At 39.9% G+C, this 21,559-nt stretch overlaps 1 protein-coding gene across 1 annotated transcript in view; it reads left to right on the top strand.

Moving 5' to 3' along the window:
- The first annotated feature begins 18,907 nt into the window (after window positions 1-18,907).
- dtx3la (deltex E3 ubiquitin ligase 3L a) overlaps window positions 18,908-21,559 on the top strand; it is a 10,016-nt gene continuing 7,364 nt past the window's right edge. The window contains exons 1-3 of the mRNA XM_005747460.1: window positions 18,908-19,007; window positions 19,948-20,030; window positions 20,128-20,279. Coding sequence (XP_005747517.1) covers window positions 19,949-20,030; window positions 20,128-20,279 — 234 coding nt within the window. The 5' untranslated portion in view covers window positions 18,908-19,007; window position 19,948. The remainder of the gene's footprint in view (window positions 19,008-19,947; window positions 20,031-20,127; window positions 20,280-21,559) is intronic.

The following is a 21,559-nucleotide window of genomic DNA, read 5'->3' as shown; positions in this document are numbered from 1 at the left end:
TCAGAATCAATCAGCTGACTGAACTGAACAGCCACTCAAACCACAATTATTCCTCCCTCTAACTTCTGTTTTCTCTCCATCAGGACTGTGAAACCAATCATCCAGTTAAACTCTGCTGAATCTCCCTTTTTGCAAATTCCACTAGTGAACTATTGTGTCAATGGAGACTGTAAAGTGCAAAACCATTAAAAAAGGAGGATGCAGCTAACACCTGTTAAATTTAAGAAAGGTATATCAGTGAGTAGCATAGTTTGTAACTGAGTTTTGGACTATAGTCATTAAGTTAATGAAGAAAAACTCCCTGTAATGCCTGGAAATCTCACTTTGCCTCAAGCTTGATTTAGACTTCAGTTCAGTTCAACTCAATTTTATATACATAGTGCCAAATCACAGCAACATTTGCCTCAAGGTACTTTATCTTGTAAGGTAAAGACCCTACAATAATACAAAGAAAACAAACCAACAGACTAACTGATAGTGCTGTGCGATACTGCAAATTTTAGTATACCAAGTAAATTAAGAGAAGTATTGTCGATACCAATACTGATACAAAATAAGCAAATAACCAGTAAAGGGAGCTTATGTAAGGGAGAGCAGTGTGTAATGATTTATGAGCTGAATCATTGTAGATATTTTAATGAACACTAACAAAACAGCGTTGTGATTTTAGGTACCCACAATAACTAGTTAACACAGTTTGCCTATATAGTGTTTTTCATCTTTAGAGGACTTTGGGTCAGCTTCTGTTGTTTAAATCTGCTATGGGCTATAAAGAATTGACATGACGATATTGTTCATTTTTTCATTAAAAAAAAAGATTAAAACATTTAGTATTTAACACACTTCAGTGGGATACAGTGGGGTTAGGTTAACTGGTGATTCTAATTTGCCCATAGGTTTGAATGTGAGTGTGAATGAGTGGCTGTCTCTCTGTCTTAGCATGGATTTCAGACTACAGTTTCATATTTAAGAAGTATTTGCTTTTTGTTACTTTAATTATAATAAAAGTAAACTAAAAATAGTGCACATAATGAGGGATGAAAGGTCTTTTACATTACTTCAGCGACCATTGATGCTTCCATGTAGCCACATACAGGAGCTTACACTATTTTTTCGTCATAGTTACACACAACTTTAGATAACAATCCACAGAGGCAGGGTTATTGTTAGCAGCATATCATCCATCACAGAAAGAAATCACTATAGAGACATCACTTGAAACCCCTGGACCAGATTTATGTGCATTTTAGAAGTATGCCTCACAGGATCATAAAGGCTCCTCTTTCGGTCAGAAATACACCATAAAAACGCGACTTCTGTTTATTTACCAGGTGTTCATTGTTTTATAAATTTACCTGCTAAGGAATATGTAGGAGTAACAAATGGGAAAAAGTTGGTATGCCATCTGGTAAATCTGTGGTCCAATAATACTGGAAGAAACCAAGCACAGTCCTCTTTTATCAGTTCTTCTTGCAGAAAGTTTACATGGAAATCAACAGCCGAATTTCATTTTGGCCAGTCATCATGTAAGTAACCTATCCCAGGAGGATCCTATGCCAGCTGTCATAGGGTGAGAGGTTGTTTAATCCCAGATAGGTTCTACTTTGTCACAGGGATGACACAGAATGACAGACAATCATTCAGTCACATCAGTACTCACATATCAACACTCCTGAAAATGATATTACAATCATATGACCTCCTCTAAGCAACCAGTCTGAGGAAAGAGCAGCAACCTGCCATTGCCAACTGGTTGTGAGTGAGGTGAGGAAGACGGGACAAAAAACACACTGGAAGAGAGCCAGAGAGTAGGAGTAACTAATTAATAAATGCAGAGTGGTGTAGAAACAAATAGAGTTCCACCACTACCCAGGCTCCTGAATCCAAACTGAGAGCTGATTTCACAAGAGAAGGGGCTGACAGTGAAGTGTCTGCCTCCCAGTCTACTTTTAAATACCCTAGAAAGCACAAGTAAGCCAACAGTCTGGGAATGAAGCGCTCTGTTGGGGTCATGTGGAACTATTTAGGTCTTTAAGCTAAGATGGGGACTGATTATTTGAGATGTAAGAAAAAAGGACTGAGAGAGATTTTAAAATGAATTCTGAACTGAATCTCTAAAATTAGAAATATCCTGTCTCAGAGTGATGCTGAAAAACTAGTTCATGCATTTATTACTTCTAGGCTGGACTACTGTAATTCATTATTATCATGAAGTCCTAAAAACTCCCTGAAAAGCCTTCAATTAATCCAAAATGCTGCAGCAAGAGTCCTGACAGGGACTAGAAAGAGAGAGCAGATTTCTCCTGTTTTCTTCCTGTCCAGAATAAAATTTATAATCCTGCTCGTCACATACAAGTTCTTAAATAATCAGGCCCCATCTTATCTTAATGACCTTGTAGTACCATATCACCCTTTTTAGAGCACTTTGCTTCTATGGAACCAGCTTCCAGTTTGGATTCAGGAGACAGACACTATCTCTACTTTTAAGATTAGGCTTAAAACTTTCCTTTTTGCTAAAGCATATAGTTAGGGCTGGACCAGGTGACCCTGAATCCTCCCTTAGTTATGCTGCAATAGGCATAGGCTGCAGGGGGACTCCCATGATGCATTGAGTTTTTCCTTTTTAATCACCTTTCTCACTCACTATGTGTTAACAGACCTCTCTGCATTGACTCCTACTTGTTATTAATCTCTGCCTATCTTCTGCAGCATGTTTTCTATCCTGTCTCCCTTTTCTCACCCGAACCGGTTGCAGCAGATGGCCCCGCCCCTCCCTGAGCCTGGTTCTGCCGGATGTTTCTTCCTGTTAAAAGGGAGTTTTTCCTTCCCACTATCGCCAAAGTGCTGCTCATAGGGGGTCATTTGATTATTGGGTTTTCGCTCTATGTATTATTGTAGGGTCTACCTTACAATATAAAATGTATTGAGGCGACTGTTGTTGTGATTTGGCGCTGTATAACTAAAGTTGAATTGAATTGAATTGAACTTAACAGGGAGCTGATAAAGACAAGCCAGTATGGCAGAAATATGCTCTCTCTTTCTAGTCCCTGTGAGTTCTCTCACTCCAGCATTCTGGATCAACTGAAGAATGCTGCAGCAGGGTGTTTCTAGGACAGCTCAATAATAATGAATTTTAATATTCAAGCCTAAAAGCCCCCCCCCCCCATTAATTGCTACCTTTTTGCCGGGGTCTTTTTGAAATTCTATTCACAGTCTCTATGGGGATAGGGTTATGAGGGCATGACAGGAGGAGAAGAGCTCCAGTGTGGCATGTCAGACTTCAACATCCTGGCACCTGGATAGTCAAGTTTTCATGGTTTCATATATTTAGCCACATTTCTAAAAATGAGAGCTGCTCCATCCAAAGTGGGATAAATCCCACCTCTATTAACAAGGCTAGGTTTTCCCCATAAAGTTAAAATAAAATAATAAGTTACTTGACATTTTCAACAACTCATGCTGCACAAAGTGCTTTAGAAACAAAAATGCAACTAAATTACATAAAATGCATGACAGTGAAGCAATAAAAACATAACAGAAATAATTATACAATAAGATAAAAAGAACTAAAAACAAGAACTAAGGCTGGTAAAACAAAAAAAATGCTTTGAGTCAACATTTGCTAAAAGCCAGTCCATCAAAATGTTCAGTAGACATCTTCAGTAGAGATTGAAAATGTTCCAGTGTTTGTATAGATCTAATATTTAGCGGCAGACTTCCAGAGTCTGGGACCTGCCACAGAGAAAGCTCTGTTTCGGTGAGATTTAGTTTAGACCTTGGAATTGATAACACAGACCTCATGATTCTTTCTGGAGCATGAAGAGATAGCTCAGGTAGGTAAGAAAGGGCTCAGCTGTTTAGTAACTTTGCTTAGTGGGTGATTGTGGCTCAAAGAGTTGGCAATTTGTCTTATAACCGGAAGGTTGCCGGTTCGAGCCCTGGCTTGAACAGTCTCAGTCATTGTGTCCTTGGGCAAGACACTTTGCTTACTGGTGATGGCCGATGGCACGATATGGTAGCTCTGCTTTTGTCATTCTGCCCCAGGGCAGCTGTGGCTAAAACTGTAGCTTGCCTCCACCAGTGTGTGAATGTGAGAGTGAATTATTAGTGGAATTGTAAAGCGCTTTGAGGGCCCCGAAAAGCGCTATATAAATGCAATCCATTTTTATTATTAAAAAAGTAAAATTTTAAATTGTGTCCTATAAGGATCAGGAAGTCGGTGTAGAGATGCCAACACTGGGGTTATATGCTCCTTTTGTTTCATACCAGTGAGGAGATGAGCAGCTGCATTTTGGACCACCTGGACACAATAAATAGAGGACTGGTCCAAACCAAAGTACAGAGAGTTGCAGTAGTCCAATCTGCAATAGCACATTCAAAGACATTAGCTAGAAGATGGCTGAAGGCTGTCTCAGATAGATAAAACTAGATCAGACTACTGCACTCAGCTGCCTACACAGTTTAAAGGAACCATCAAGGTACATACAAAGTTTTTAACATTTGACTTACAATAAGAAGATAAGGGGCCCAGAGCACTGTCAATTTATATACTAACAAAGTTCTTAAAAACGACAATTCCACAACAATTGTTTTCATTTCATTTCATTTAAAAAAAAAAGAAGGACAACCACTGTTTAAAATCTTCAAAGCATCACAATAATAGCTAAATGGAGTCTTTCTTTGTTGTTAAAGACAAATAAATCTCAATGTCATCTGCAAAACAGTGAAATAAAACCTTATAATGTGATCAAATAGAGCACAGTGGCAACATATACAGTGCAAACAAGGCTGAAACCAAAATTGAGTCTGTTTAAAGCATGATGAGGTACATCCTGTATTTAGGGAAGTGTTAATTAATTTCTGGAAACAGGCCCAATAGCATGAAAAATATTTTTTACCAGATTTTGGGGGAAGACAGTCTCTGGCAGTGTGATGATCTTCGGTGATGAACTGCCATAGATAATTCATTCAAGGTCTCCACGACAGCTGAGCAACCAGGAGGAACACTGGGGTCTGAGGCGGTGAGACATAGAACCTAATGGTCCTAAATCATCCTTACTGTCAGTAAAAAAGGCCCAAAATTACTGCACATGTTTTCTGAAGGAACAGCACCAACATTATCACACAGACAAATAATACAAATAAAAACATTCAAAAGAAGCTAAGAACCTGGGAATTCTAATTTTACAAAATTTGAAATGATCTCTATCCAGCAGTTTCAGGGGTCCTTCAATGTCATCTGCTCTAGCCCTGAGAAAGCATTTTACTATGGCTGCTGGTATCTCTTACTTTACAGTTCTCAAAACTGTCACGACTTGCGAGGCAACCATGTGGAAATGAGAGATGGACCCAAAATGCAGGCACTGGCTTAGATGGGATGAGTGAGCTTTATTTATACGTGGTGATAATACAGACTGAGCAGAGATGGGAAGGACGGAAACTAAGGAATCACCTAAACTGGGAATATCTAACAGATCTGAAACCATAACATTCCATCTAAGCTGCGCGCGTGCGCAATTGTGCACTGCTGGCATGGTCTCTGTGCACAGAAAATCTGAGTTGCGCACAAAAAAAACAAAAAAATGACCTGAATTGAAATTAAAATTAAAACTTCAACAATTCTGTTTCGCAGTGTTAGTCAGTAAGTGACTGGCTGCTCCCGTATGGGATTAGAACGATGCCACCTTATCCCATAGTCCAGCCAATAATGCGATTCACATTCGTATATACGCAGCTAATCAACGTCGCTGACAGGCTATGACAGCGTCCTTATGTGCCAACACCAGTGTTTTAGCTAGCAAAGCGGCGTGGCTGATGTGGAGTGAAGCCACGTTAATGACAACGTGTACAACCATTGGAGATGTGAGCAGGACAGACGGAACAATTGATGGAAAAAGTGTGGACTTTACACCAGTTTTTAAATTGTGTTGATCGGCCACGTAAAACCAGAGTTATGATAAAAATATCTGCAATGTTTGGTTTTCTTCCTGAATACTGTCGTTGTTTATATTTACTGTGGGAACAAACGGTAAAAACGGCATTTTATAAGGAAAGCGCTTGACAGCACTCTTCGCCTGTGAGCAAAAACAAAACCAAAAAAACCCCACCCTTTCCTATTCGTCAAAAAATGTAACATGTCGACCAATCAAAAATGATATGGCAACATGGCATTTAGTTGTTTAGGAAGGGGGAAGTTTAGGAGTGACGGTGGTGTTTTGAGATGTGAGAGACTTGAGACGTTTAGCGCAAATCTTGTGTAGTTAGTGTGTAGTGTAGTCAATAGTTTTGTTGTGTGTGTCAGAACAATGAGGCGACTACTGAATGTTACAGGTGTTACAGCAGTGACACATCTCCTGTTGTCAGGCCTGCAGGTGACCACAGTGCACACGTCTGTTGTTGCTCACAGTGGTCCAAGGGACCGCTCAGGGAGTTTCTGTGTTCGGTCAGACTCATGAAAAATTAGAGAGAACATTGCTCACAGGATGACTTTGCAGAGAAACGCAGACAGACCACTAACAAGCAGAAGAAAACACAGGGCTTAAATATGCACAGGAGCAATCAGGGAATGGGAGACAGGGGGGAAACACAGCTGGGAGAAATCAGAGCTCACGAGACAAAGGGAAGCAAAACCAGGCACACTACACACAGGACAGGTAGTCCCTGTCCTGATAGTCCTTGATAATCTCAAGGTAAAACAGGAAATATAAAAGGTATGCACAGACACTAGCTTACCACTAAGACATAGCAACAGGGAGGGAACACAGAGACATGGGACTAGGGCAGACACAAAAACACAGAGCTGAAGGAGCTCAAAATACAAAACCTGAGAACTAGAAATGCTAGGACAGAAACCAAAATATTAACAGTGACAATCCTGAACAACAAATAATCAAGAAACACAAATAAAACAGTTACAAAACACTGGGTCACCGGCCCAGGTCCATGACACAAACAAAACCAACAATAACCAGAGTCTGTTCCTTGGTGGGTGTATCGTGAAATGGGAAAAACTATTTGAAATGTGAACAGGTTGTTGATGTACTGGGGCTTTGCGCAGCACTATGCATCGACAATCTGCTGGGTGAGAGCTGCTCTGGTCAAGTCCCTGCTTATTTTTAAGAATACTGTAGACCTCATTCTACTGGAACTGCTCTTCTAAGAGTCCCCAGTGACACTCTGTGCAAAGTGATGCAGAAGAGTTTTCCGTTCTACTAATATTGGACCACCCTATGTGACTGCCTAAAGGGCTTTGTGACTGGCAAGCCCCAGTCCATCAGGATCGGCAACAGGACTTCAATCAGCATTATTACAAACACTGGCGTCCCACAAGGTTTTGTCCTCAGCCCCATCCTCTACACCCTGTACACCCATGACTGTGTCGCCTCCAACAAAGACAACATCATTTTGAAGTTTGCGGACGACACTGCAGTGATTGGTCGCATCACAGGAGCGGACGAAACGGCTTACAGGAGAGAGGTGGCCGGTCTGGTGTCATGGAGTGAGGACAACAACCTCACCCTCAACGCTGACAAGACAAAGGAGATGATAGTGGACACAAGGAAGAAGTGGAGGCCTCACCCACCGCTGCCTTGAAGTGGAGAGGGTGAGCAGCTTTAGGTACCTGGGCGTCTACATCTCTATGGACCTCACCTGGACACTGAACACCACACAGCTGGTCAAGAAGGCTCAGCAGCGGCTGTATTTCCTGAGGAGGCTGAGGAAATTTGGTATGTTGGCCAAGATGACTGTCTTGATGACTGTCCATATGTACATAGCGCTGCAGAACTGTACCCCCCCAGCATGTTTACACTGAGTAGGAGATGCTCTGTATCTCATTGTACAACTGTTTAGTGGCAATAAAGGCATTCTATTCTATTCTATTCTATTCTATTCTATTCTATTCTATTCTATTCTAAGATCCTCAGCAGGTTCTACTGCTGCATTGTGGAGAGCACCCTGACTAGCTGCATCACTGCATGGTACGGCAGCACTACTGCTATGCACCGCAAATGCCTGCAGAGTGATAACCAGAGATGGGCAGTAACGCGTTACTTGTAACGCATTACTTGTAACGCGTTACTGTAATCAGATTACTTTTTTCAAGTAACGAGTAAAGTAAGGGATTACTATTGCAAAAACGGTAATTAGATTACCGTTACTTTCCCGTAGGAAAGCTGCGTTACGGCGTTACTAAAACCGTGATTTTTTTGCAAGAATGTCTCATGACAGTGATGTAAGCGAGTGCGACGTTCGTTAAAACAGCTGTGTGCAGATCAACAATGGATAACATATCGAGTGCGGGAGAGAGTATGAGCGTGCAGCGTTTAAAGCGTGGAAGTACTGACCTTACTTTGAGTTTGATTCCATAAAAAGTGACAAAAACATTAGCGTCCATCGTGCGTGGGAAGAAAACTTATTTTTACAGCGAAAAAACCCCCTGAACTTCCAAGCAAACACTGAGTGCGCAACAACGTAATGGGAAACTCACAGAGACACTCGCGGATTCTTCCACTGACCGCTGCGGCACACCTGCACCAGGGTAAACCTCCACCTACCCCACTCCTGCTTTACAGGTGAAAATAGAGCAAAAGGACCGCTAGTCTTTGACTTTATTTATTTTCTGCTGTGTTTTACTTGCATCTATTTGAAAGAGTGAGTGTAAACACACACAAAAAAAATATTTTATGTGCTGGAATGTGCAGAAAATAGGTTTAAATATTAAACAAATTTCTTCCAGTCAGAGAATGTTGCATATAATTAAATTTTTGCTTGATGCATAAAGTTAAAAGATTAAAACTGATAAAACAAGTTTTAAAAAGAGACTTTTCCATTTGATTACATTTTGTATGATGGATTATGTAGAAAAAGTAGAATTGGGCTGAAAGATCTATCGCTTTATCACCTATTCAGGTTGTAAATCGTGTTTTTAAAAAGTAACTAAGTAACTAAGTAATTAATTACTTTTGAAAATAAGTAATCAGTAAAGTAACGGGATTACTTTTTGGAGGAAGTAATCAGTAATTAGTTACTGATTACTTTTTTCAAGTAACTTGACCAACACAGGTGATAACAACCGCGGAGAAGATCATCAGAACTCTGCTGCCCTCTCCGCAGAGCATCTACCATCGCAGAGTCCAGAGGAGAGCTGCCTCCATCCTCAAAGACCCCACACACCCCCAACACGGACTGTTCACACTTCTGCCCTCGAGACGAAGTCTTAGAAGTGTGAAATCCAGAACATCTCAACTCAATAACTCCTTCTTCCCCACTGCCTGCAGACTCTTGAACAGCTGACCCATTTTGAACAGTAATAATAATTTTTTTTTGCACGTCTGGTCATCTTACATATTAAGCCAGCATATTAAGCTATAGCTCTTTTGCACACATCTGTTTCAAATCTCCATATTTTGTCTCCTTTTCTGTCTTCGGCTATTTATTTGTACTATTTGTATTTATATGCTCTATTTCTATTGTATATATTAATCGGCATCTGTGGGTGGACAGCAAAGAAAGAATTTAATTGCACAAAGAAATGCCTTTTCTCTTGTGACACATGACAATAAACACCTTGAATCTTGAATCTTACCTCTGTTTCGATGCTGTTGACCACCATGTTTTGCTTGATAGGCTGAACTACGGGGTGGGAGTATCTGAATCTGCTTTGAAGTGGCTCACATTGTATTTGTCTGAACTATACTTTTCTGCGGCTCGTCCTCTTCTCTCAGCTATGGTGTGACACAAGGTTCTGTATTGCAGTGCTCAGATAGAGTAGAAAAGCCCTATATAAGAACCAGTCCACTTACCACTTATTTTTTCTGTTATACCTCCTCCCACTTCAGCACATTTTGAGTATCTTTAAAGGCATTTGCTATCACTACTGTGCAGATGATATTCAATTATATATCTCTTTTAAGCCCCAAGATACTTCTAAGCTGCAGATCTTAAATAGGTCCTTAGACTCCATGAAAAGTTTGATAGTTAACAACTTTCTCCAACTTAATGAAGATAAAATGGAAGTCCTTGTCTCTGCCCCGGACAGATTTGTGCCCAGTGTAATGAAAGCCATTGACCCCCTTGCATCATTTGTTAAGTCATCTGTCAGGAATCTTGGGGTAACTCTAGAGTCTGCATTCACTTTCATTTTTTTAAACCCTTTCCTATCTGGCAGTTGGAACAAGCAGAATTATGGTCTGAAGGCTTTGTTGTGCCAAACACATTTGCTTTCCCAAGACGAGCACTGTAGACTCTCTGTAGGCTCCTCTTGTTAATCTCTTTATTTTATTTATTAATTTTTTTATTCATATTCTGTGTGAATAATATGCTGGAGCGGACAGGGGTTGAAGGCCAGGTTGGTAAAGAAAGAAGAAAGTGGAGGTATAGGTAAAGAAAAAGAAAAAGAAAGAAAGAGAGAGGGGGGCTTGGGATGAAACAAACAGGTGTGCTGCTCTACAACTGCTGCATCTGTAACAAAACACATTCAAACAATATAAAGCACCTGAAAGCAATGACCAGTGGGGAGCAGCAGGGAGGGGAAACCCTCCACCCCTAATAACAATGTCCCAGAGGGACTGAGGCACAGCCACACGCATACACAAAGAAAATGCACAGAGATACACATCTTTTCCCTCTGAAGTATGGACAGCACTTTCAGTTGTTAAATTTAGTTGCAGATAACCTTAGTTATTGTTACTTGGCTCTAATAAACCTTTGTTTCTGTGTTAGATGTGCTCCTGCTGTGCTACTTCCTGTTTAATTTTGTTTGCTTTTGTCACCTTTTCCCTTGTGTTTAGTTTTACTTCCTTTATCCTCTGTGATTAGTTTTAGCCATTGTTTGTGTCTTCTCCCATCTCCCTTTCGCTCATTATCTTTTGTATATTCAAACCCTCAGTTAGCTTGTGTTTGCTGTTGTTGTGTTGTAGTGACTGTTTGACTCCCGTGGGTTTTCCTTGTCAATCTCCTGGATTTAACACATGCACTCATTTATCACATCATATCTAAAATAATTGTGTTCATTCTCTTCTGCTTATCCAGTTCATGTTATGGGCGAGATGGGGTGTATCCCGGCTACCATAGAGCAAGAGCCAGTCTGTTGCAGGGACAGAGAGACAGACAACAATTCACATTCACATCTATGGGCAATCACCAGTGGGATCACCAGTTAACCTAACCCCCACTAACTGCATGTCCTTAGACTGTGTCAGGAAGCTGGAGTACCCACGCAAACACGAGGACAACATGAAAACTTCACACAGAAAGGCCCCAGACAGATGGTGGGGTTGAACTTCTTGCTGTGAGGCAATGGTGCAAACTACAGGGTGGGCCATTTATATGGATACACCGTAATAAAATGGGAATGGTTGGTGATATTAAAGTCCTGTTTGTGGCACATTAGTATATGTGAGGGGGCAAACTCCTCAAGATGGGTGGTGACCATGGTGGCCATTTAGAAGTTGGCCATCTTGGATACAACTTTTGTTTTTTCAATAGGAAGAGGGCCATGGGACACATCAAACTTATTGGTAACGCCACAAGAAAAACAATGGTGTGCTTGGTTTCAATGTAACTTTATTCTTTCATGAGTTATTTACATGTTTCTCTTCGTTCACAGCCTTCGACATGTCGAAGAGGTTAACACGTTAGGAGCGGATCGAAATTGTGTTGATGTCTGGTGAACGCAGTAACCGGGTCATTGCAGCAGATTTCAATGCAAGACACCCTACGAGACCACCCATCTCCCATGCTACAGTTAGCAAACTGCTTGCTAAGTTTTGTGACACTGGTTCAGTGTTGGATTTGCCAAAATGTGGACGCAAGAAAACTGTCACTAATGAAGAAACATCAGTGGCTGTCCACAGCGTAGCACTCGCCGCATGTCACTGGAGAGTGGCATTAGTTGAGCATCCCTTCGGTGGATATTAGCTACTCACAAATGGCACCCTTACAAACTCCAGCTACTGCAGCATCTCAACGAGGATGACCCAGATCAGAAAACCACCACTATTGGTCTGACACTAACCCACATTGGATGGATCCCTCCAAGACTGTTGGAACAACAAAAGTGATGGTTTGGCGTGGTATATGGGGAACAATGATAGTGGGTCCATTCTTCATCAATGGAAGCCTCAAGGCCACTGGATATTTGAAATTGCTACACAGTGTTGGGAAGGTTACTTTTAAAGTGTATTACACTACAGATTACAGAATACATGCCCCAAAATGTATTTTGTAACTTATTCCGTTACGTTACTCAATGAGAGTAACGTATTCTGAATACTTTGGATTACTTAATATATTATCATGCTGTTTACAACTACATGAATCTGATTTATTACTATTACTGAAGGTCCGCGGCTCCGAACCGTAGTAAAGGGACCTCTGGCTAATATGTCGGGTTCCGTGTCAGGCTCATAGCCAAAAAATAGCTTTACTTTGTTGTCTGGGTCAACTTTGCTAGCGAGAGACAGAGGGAGGTGTTGAAAGGCTGCTCCAACGGAAGTTATTGTTTCGGAGGAAAACAGGAACACTGTGTACAGTCGAGTCTTAATAGCGTACCTACAACTGGGCTCGTCAGGCTCTCTTCTAGGCTGCAGTGGTTATTATTATATTGACATGCTTCCAGCTACCCTTTCTCAACGGCAACTCGTACTTTTCCACTCTCCTTTTTCTCCCTCCTCGCGCTCACAGACACATAACGGGTCCATTCTCCCTGCAGCACGGACTACACTGCCCATGAGGCTACATTCTTTAGCATTCTGCCTATTAGCTTAGCACAACAACAACAACAAAAAGGTGCTCTCTCTCCCAGGAAACACGCAGTCACAGAGGGAGCGCGCGTCACCCTGTAACCATGGCTACCGTAACGCTGCCGCCTGGAACAACAGAACGTAGCTGTCAAACAAAACCCGAACAGTCCTGACCCGCCACAATATGAAACAGGAAAATACCGCAGTGTAATCCCTTTATTTCAACAAAGTAACTGTATTCTAAATACCAAGTTTTTAAACGGTAACTGTAACGGAATACAGTTACTCATATTTTGTATTTTAAATACGTAACAGCGGTACATGTATTCCGTTACTCCCCAACACTGTTGCTACATGATGATGTGTTTCCCTCTTTGTGCACTGAAGCTGGCACGTTCCCTGAGTTTTTCCAGCAAGATGGTGCACCACCACATTATGGGTGCCAGGTCCGAGCATTCCTAGATGAACAGTCTCCTGGAAAGTGGATTGGTTGTCGTGGGCCAGTTGAATGGTCCCCAAGGTCTCCCAATCTGACCCCCTTAGACTTTTATCTTTGGGGTCATCTGAAGACAATTGTCTATGGTGTGAAGATACGAGATGTGCAGCACCTGAAACTACGGATACTGGATGCCTGTGCTGGCATTTCTCCTGCGGTGTTGCTATCAGTGTGTGAAGAGTGGGAGAAGAGGGTTGCATTGACAATCCAACCCAATGGGCAGCACATTGAACACATTTTATAAGTGGTCAGAAACTTGTAAATAACTCATGAAAGAATAAAATTACATTGAAACCAAGCACACCATTGTTTTTCTTGTGACATTACCAATAAGTTTGATGTGTCACATGGCCCTCTTCCTATTGAAAAAACAAAAGTTGTATCCAAGATGGCCAACTTCTAAATGGCCACCATGGTCACCACCCATCTTGAGGAGTTTGCCCCCTCACATATACTAATGTGCCACAAACAGGACTTTAACATCACCAACCATTCCCATGTTATTACGGTGAATCCATATAAATGGCCCACCATGTACTGTGCCACCATGCTCCCCTTAAATAATTTTGTTCAGCTTAATTCACAAAGTTTTAACTACTCTATTAAAATATAACTTAATACAATACATATACAATATATTCACACAGCCATGACAGTTAGCACTGATTCAGATTGACTACACCTTTAATGGTGAGCACTATATGGAGAGAATGGTGGTGAGAGAAGAAAAGGAAGGCAAGTTCAAAACATAATTGGACTTTTCTGTGTTTTCTCTTCCTGTGTGGATTAGAGGGGAGAGTAAGGCAGGATTTGGGACACATGGTAATTATCCCATCTGAGATCCCATCTGAGATCCCCCTCTTGTCCCCAGCCTATTTTTTTTAAACCTCTCTCGCCCTCTTAGCTTAAGCGGGATTGTCTTTCTCTGTTTCAGCGTCTCTGAGGTCACTAAAAACAAGCTTGGATTTTGTGTCACAACAACAAAGGATTTCAAATGAAGAGGCAGATATGTTTTGAGAGGACCAAGGTTGTTCTGGAACCTTCAGATTTTCAAGAATGCTTAACTTTAGGGCTTTCTGAGGCTGCGTCACGTCTCGTGTGATGTGAAAAAAATTGATTGTCTAATATCAATTTTGAGTGTTTAACGGGTGGTAAGCTCTGGAAGTGACACGGATATGTTGTGGTACTCTAGCCAATCACAGTAATCCAATGAGTCTGCTGTAAGTTTTGAGAAGGGACTTGTACAAAGCAAATGCAAAACACAAAGGCTGATAAAAGTATACTCTCCTCTACATTGTCCTCATTCGTTAAGTGCTTTACAAACCACAAAATTGCAGCTAATAGATGGATTCTCCTGTTTCAATTCAGCTAGTTAGCAACAATATACTGCTTAAGAAACTGGGAGTGAAAGTGGACAGCATATCCTTGTTTCTTTTCTTTTTTTTTAAACACAAAACTCATTGTTGCAGCCCAGAGGAACTGCTTTTTAGTTTTGCTGTCCTTGTTTTTCACAAGTGATGCCATATTCTGTACCTGCACAAGAAAGCGTTAAACATGTTATTTAAATGTGTACTTCCTAAATCCATCTTCATAGGCATTGTTGATTCTATCACAGTTTTTTAAGCAGGGTGAAGTTAGCATTAAAACATGTACACTTGAGGGAATCTTCAGAGATTTAGTTAGCATCATTTACACAAGAGTGCAGACCAAAGGCCTGTACTACAAAGCAGGATTTTGGTTTTCCAGGTAACTTTTTAAATACATAATTATTTATGTACATTATGTGCACTCATATGTGCAGCCTATGTCTACCTTACTGAAACCACAGAACGAAACACAAACTATGCATTCCACTGTCAAAAGAATGGACATGGATTTGTCACGGTGAGTAGAGTGAGCCGTGTGGAAATATTGAAGGAGGATCCAGTCGCAGGCACTTGTGAAGGTTAGGTGGTTTATTGAACACAAAAATAAAAATAGACAAACAGCAAACAGAACAGAAGGCTATCTAAACTGAGAACAACTAAGCTAGTGAACACAAACCAGGACATGAACATGAAGGAGGATGAGCAGCGGAGAATGACGACGGACAGCAGGGAGAACACACGGATGAAACATGGTGGATACACAGACGGACCAGCAACTACAATGACAGAGGACACGACTTAAATACACACAGAGAAACACAGGGGAATTACACACAGGTGGTGGACACAGCTAAGAATAATCGACGAGACGAGAGGTAAAACTGAACACACTCACATGAGACAGACCTTCACAACAAAACAGGAAACAAGCGATCACTACACGAAGACGCAGACAGGACACAGAACTAAACTCACACAAAACATGAGAACACAAATCCTTAACCACGAGTAACAGAAACATGGAACTTAAATAGTAAACCACAAATCACAAAGGTAACACAACGATCATTCAAGAGATAAACTAAAACATAATAAACTCAAAATGCTGGGTCGAACCGACCCAGAACCGTGACAGGATTAATTTGGTGATTAAGAAAGTGTATAAAATTTTCTAATAGTTCATTTTAATCTGCATATGCCTTTTACACTGCTACACTGCTAATACTAGACTCTATTAAAAAACAACCCTTCCTACTTTCCCTGCAGAGGCCTGAGGGTTTTTCAAGGAATGGTGACATCATTTTTGGAAAATTGATTGGTCAGTAGGTGGTGATTTCATACCTGATGATCCAAGGAAAACATTCTGTGGACTGACAAGACAAAAGCTGAACTTGTTGGAAGGGTTGACTCTCATTACATCTGGCATAAAACTAAGATAACATTTTATAAAAAGAACATCATACCAACACAAATGGTTGCAGTAATATGATGATCTGGGTTTACTTGACTGGTCATGGATGACTTGCTGTATCAAAGCAGGATGGAACCAGGAATTCTGGTCTCTAGCAGCCAATTCTGAAAGTAAACGTCCAGCCTTCAGATTCTGGCCTAAAGCTCAAGCACACTTGGATTATGCAGCACGAAAGTGATGCACAAAGCGTCAGAAAGTCAAACTATGAATGGCTCAAAAAATAAAAACTTTTTTGAGTCACAGTGGTAAATGTTGCCATGTAATAGATAAACTTCTCACAGCCTGATCAAAACTGACAAGTCAATAACACAAACAAAACAAAGCAGATAAAGGGACATACTGGACATCACACCTGAGTCTAACTGATCCAAATGTTGAGCTGAACAAACCCCAAGAGAAAGCCTTTATCTTGCTGAGCAAACTTGGCTTTAGTAAGTATTGTACCTCTGCGGTACTGAGAGTTTTCAGCCCTTTTCTAAAAGCATTATCTCTCCACAAATGGAGAATGATTGGAGAAATGAATGCAAATACTCATCTGTTTCTAATTATTTGTTAAGCATGAGACTTTTTTATTAAGTGCTACCCTCAATAAAATTTCTGTTTGGCACCAAAGACTTTAGGCAGGAGATCAGGAAAAATTCCAAAATTTAAACAAAGGCTTTATTCTTAAAGAGTTATTTGTCATGACTATATAGGCAATCAGTGGGGCAATCATTACATGTAAGGAGCAGGAAAAGGCAAAGTCCACAGGGTTTTCTCATTTCACTAATTTTTGACTCCTTATCTTGGGGTGGCTGTAGCTGAATAGATAGAGCAGGTCACCTACTAATGTTGGTGGTTTAATCCCTAGCTGCTCCAGTCTGCATGCCAAATATCCTTGGGCAAGATATTAACTCCAAGTTTCTCATCCGTGCACCCATTGAAATGTGAATATGTGTAAATGTTAGACAGACAGCATCTAATCATTAAACAAAGCATAGAAGAAAGTGTTTGTTTGCCTGGACAAATGGCACAAGTTGCATTAAAGTACTTTGAGTGCTCAGTTAGAATAGAAAAGCACTACATAAGAACCAGTCCACTTACCACCATCTTTTCTTTCCTCTTGCCTGGAACCCAGACCTGCAACTCAGTCTGAGTAAACCATGTTCAAGGATATCTCTAAAATACATCTGTGGGACAAAGGACAAAGAAAGCTTTTGGCACACGCTAAAAGAATATGTTTTACATTCTTATCAAGAAGTGTGTCTTTTGTCCTTTGGGTTTTTACCTTCCTCACATATAGGAGGCAGGGCACACATTTGTTAAGCCAAACTGCTTGCCCTCTTTACTCCTATGTTGTTGCAGTTATTTAAGATGATCAAGATTTTTACTCTTTATTACTGTGTTTAATTTTTTTTTCTTAAAGTTTTATTTCTACGTCGGTACAAACTAACATTTCTAATTATGCATCAAAAGATAATTTGATATAGGTCAATACCTAGATCAATAAGCTGATCTGTGTGAATTGAAATGCTATTTTCAGCTTTTCTGATATGCAAAAAAACATAAAAAATAAACCGACTATTAACATTGCTGTTTAAATGTTGACGAATTAAATATAACAACACTGTGTTATAACGGTTATTTTACATTTAATGGCCACCTCCACTTCTCTGGAAGAAATGTGAATACAAGTTACCAAACTGAACAACTGCTTTCTGTAGCTAAAGCTAAACTTAAAACACCGTGGCACATGCATGAATGACTATCACGGTCCCTAAGGCCTCTCCGACTGACTTTATCTGTCTCTCTGTCTTTGTTTTTTCTCTTCTCTTCTCTTCTCTGTCTGTGTTGTTGTTGTTGTCTATGCGCGAGGGTGGGACTCTAGCTTGAAACACATCACCCACCTGTCACCAATGATCCCATAACTGCCACGAGTTAAGGTAGTGACTGGCTGTCATTCTTTGCTGTAGTGTTGAACTACAGTTAGTGAAACCCTGGTGTTTCCCTCTGCAAAGAGTTTCCCTGGATTCCCTTTCCTGGACTGTGATGAGTCGCCCTGAGTTTTGAGAGTGTTCTGTTGTTGGATAACCAGGTATTTGGATTCCCTGGATCAAGTCGAAACTATATTCCTCTAATGCATTGGGTATAACTTTGTTGGTGAATCAATGTAAATAAACACACTAAACATTGACTTCTTTGAGTCCAGCACTACAGTTCACTCCCCCTCAGTAGCCATGACAGCTGTTCATGACTTGTTGATTTCACGACACACCCACCAATCTGAGCCATGATCTAAATAACCCTCATCCCTCAGACTACTTATATGTGGACTCTATTCTGACCAAGTCTTTTTAACTGCCTGTTCTCTAATGTTTGCCTTTTCTGTTGTTTTTTATATATTCCTCTTAATTGTATATATCTCTCATGTTTATTTATTCCTGCTGTTGTACTATTTATATTTTATTTCTACACAGTTGGTGTGGAGCACCCACAATTGTGCCGTACATTTACAATGACAATTGTGGGTGCTCTATTTTAAAGTGTTTAAAAAAAACATCCAAACATTTTTGGAATTGGGGTTGTATTCAATGAAATATATAAAAATATAAAACACAACACAAATAAATTGTTATCCTTATGATCATACATAAAACTACTGTGAAACTGTTTTTCTTGCTCTCTTCTGCCACACACACCGACACACACACACACACACACACTACCATGATTACCAAACTTGCTAGACCAGTTGAGCAGATCATTCAGCCCTTAAACCACAACCCATTAACTGGACACACCCACCTTATTTTTCCCTTGTTTCTGTCTTTGATTTGGTGCACTTTTCATATCCTCATGAGCTAACGAATGCCTGGAGCTCCAAGATCTTTTAGTTACGACAGGAGAAACCAAGGAAATTTTCTGCAGTGTGGATAACAGCCTTTCAGCAGGTACTGAGAAGAGTATGAATAGCACTCATCAATAATTAACATTTACTGTAATCATTGGAATTTTAAGTTATTAGTCAGTTTGAACTCACCCACTAATGTATGTTGTGTTGTGTTGTAAACATTTTCTTTTTGTTCTGAATTAAAACAAGCTGATTGAAGAACAGAACAGGCAAAATGCTAGGCAGCAAAACCAAAGACATTATGACTGGCTAAACGTACAAACTTTATTTTCAGCACTCGGTAGGTTCACCTGCTCTACTCAGATATACCTAGTCAATGTGGTGTATATGGCAGTATAAAAGATTATTTAAAAATAACATCGGACACATTTAAATGTTTATTTGAAGTTACAAGCCAGCTATCAAATCTTTTTGTTTTTTTACGACTCGAAGTACATGAGAGGAAGTTCTTGTGTTTGAGGGCCATAAAATACTTTTCCCTAATAAGCAGCGACATACGATGTGTTAAGGATGCATCTTCTGCCATCAAATTTAGACATTTGTACACAGCCATTTCACAACCATTCACACCTTTATTCAGGGGACTCTAAGCATGTCCTGTGAGCTCAATGTTTTTAGAGGGTTTTGTGATTTACAGCCTTGACACACCATCAAACTGTGCTAATCAGTCTACAGAAATCCTCTTGTGTGAGTGGACATCTGCAAGAATACACAGTCCATCATCTACAGCTAGCTGCGGTTATGACGAGTAATGAAGATCTATAAAATGAATTTAAGCATGATAGTAAATTTAAACACAAATCTTAAACTATGTATAAAAATCTCTCTTCCTCTTGGAACTTCATTGTTCATTTGTTTCAGTTTTACAATTGTCTTGATTTTTTTTGAACGGTAAAACCTTTTTCTTATAAGACATTTACCAACATTGCGATTTATTCTAGATAAAGTGCTAATTCATACTGTTTCCCTTGTCTTTACAGTATGGGTTCTAACCAGAGCAGTGACAAGCTTTACTGTAATCGTTATCTCGATGGACAGGGTCCTCCATCGCTGGTTGAACAAGGTCCTTCAAAAATACACACACCTATTTCTGAATGCCTGGTACAATTTCTTATTTACTAGTAGATAATTCCACTGAAAATCTGCTTCTGTCTGTCCAGCTACTGAACAGGCAAATGGGAAGTTCAGTACACTAAGTGGGTGCCAACCAGATGGTAAAATGACCTGGGAAGTTATCAACAGAAGCCTAGCTGGATTTCCTAATGATAATACCCTGAAGATTAACTTCTCATTCCTGGAAGGAAAACAGACGGTGAGCTTAGTGGATCTGCTGACAACTATATGTGGTATAGCTAATATGTACTAATACCTAATATTTGAAATAGCTAATGAGGTTGAGCAAGGCATCCACTACTTTCAAGGTTGGTAATTTCACTCCAGGCTTCTTCAGTCTGTATGCTAAAGTCAATTATATTATTAATATTAATAATAATAATAATAATAACAATAATAATAAAAAAAAGAAACAGTCAAACACTTCTGATTAACTCTCTCACTAGGTCAATAACATTGTTTAAAATGATAAAAAACACAACGTCCCCAACCTTTTTTGCGCCATGGACCGGTTTATGCCCGACAATATTTTCACGGACCGGCCTTTAAGGTGTCGCGGATAAACACAACAAAATAAAACTAGTAAAAAAGCACTTTGAATCACCTTGTTGTTGAATTGTGCTATACAAAAAACTTGCCTTGCCTTGCCTTGCCTAGTACCGGTACCGAAAAAAAGAAGATTTATTCATAACATGCGTGAAAAGACCCAGGAAAACCGAGTTAACGATAAAAATGATAACGAAATAACGCTGAAAACCGATAAAAAACCCTGAAAACCACACATTTCACATATGAGCCTCAACTCTCGCGGCCCGGTACCAAATGACTCACGGACCAGTACTGGTCTGAGGCCCAGGGGTTGGGGACCGCAGATGTACAGCACATTAAACATAAGAAGACTATGTGGCACAACCCTAAATTGACGGTTCAAAAGATATTTTTTAAATATTGTTCAAAAAGAAAGAGAAACACTAACTATTCTTTTATTTGAACTAGAGTAAGAGCATATACACCGCATTCTTATCAGAAAGAAACTGGTGAACTGGTTGGTCAGGTTAGTGAGTCACGGTAGATGAAAATAGAAAACGAAAACAGAAAAAAAAAGGAGCAGCACATACTTGTAAACAACACTCACTAAATGCACACTGCAAATCCAGCATGTCCAAATTAACACTGTCAGATTTGATTTCAACACTATTAAAGTGTCTATATGGGTCCACATCAGAGAGTGTTAATTTAACTCTTTTTGGAGAGTTGGTACGTTAACTCTGATTAAGTGTTAAACACCAAATCTGTCTGGAGTTGATAATTTAATACTTACTAATGCTAACTAGGTGTTAAGTGTTTATATATTAACTCTCAAAGAGTATTTTAGTTTAACTACGTAAGAGTTATCTTGTGATTAATTCTAAAAAGCAGGAATTTTACTGTTCTGAACTTCTAGAAATTTCTTTTGGAAATAAACATTTACTAAAAAGA

This window comes from Pundamilia nyererei, unplaced genomic scaffold, assembly GCF_000239375.1.
Source record: "Pundamilia nyererei isolate P.nyererei 1_Seehausen unplaced genomic scaffold, PunNye1.0 scaffold00198, whole genome shotgun sequence".
In the NCBI taxonomy this organism is placed as follows: domain Eukaryota; kingdom Metazoa; phylum Chordata; class Actinopteri; order Cichliformes; family Cichlidae; genus Pundamilia; species Pundamilia nyererei.
The sequence above is the reverse complement of the archived record's forward strand: the minus strand, read 5'-3'. Positions and strand labels throughout refer to the sequence as shown.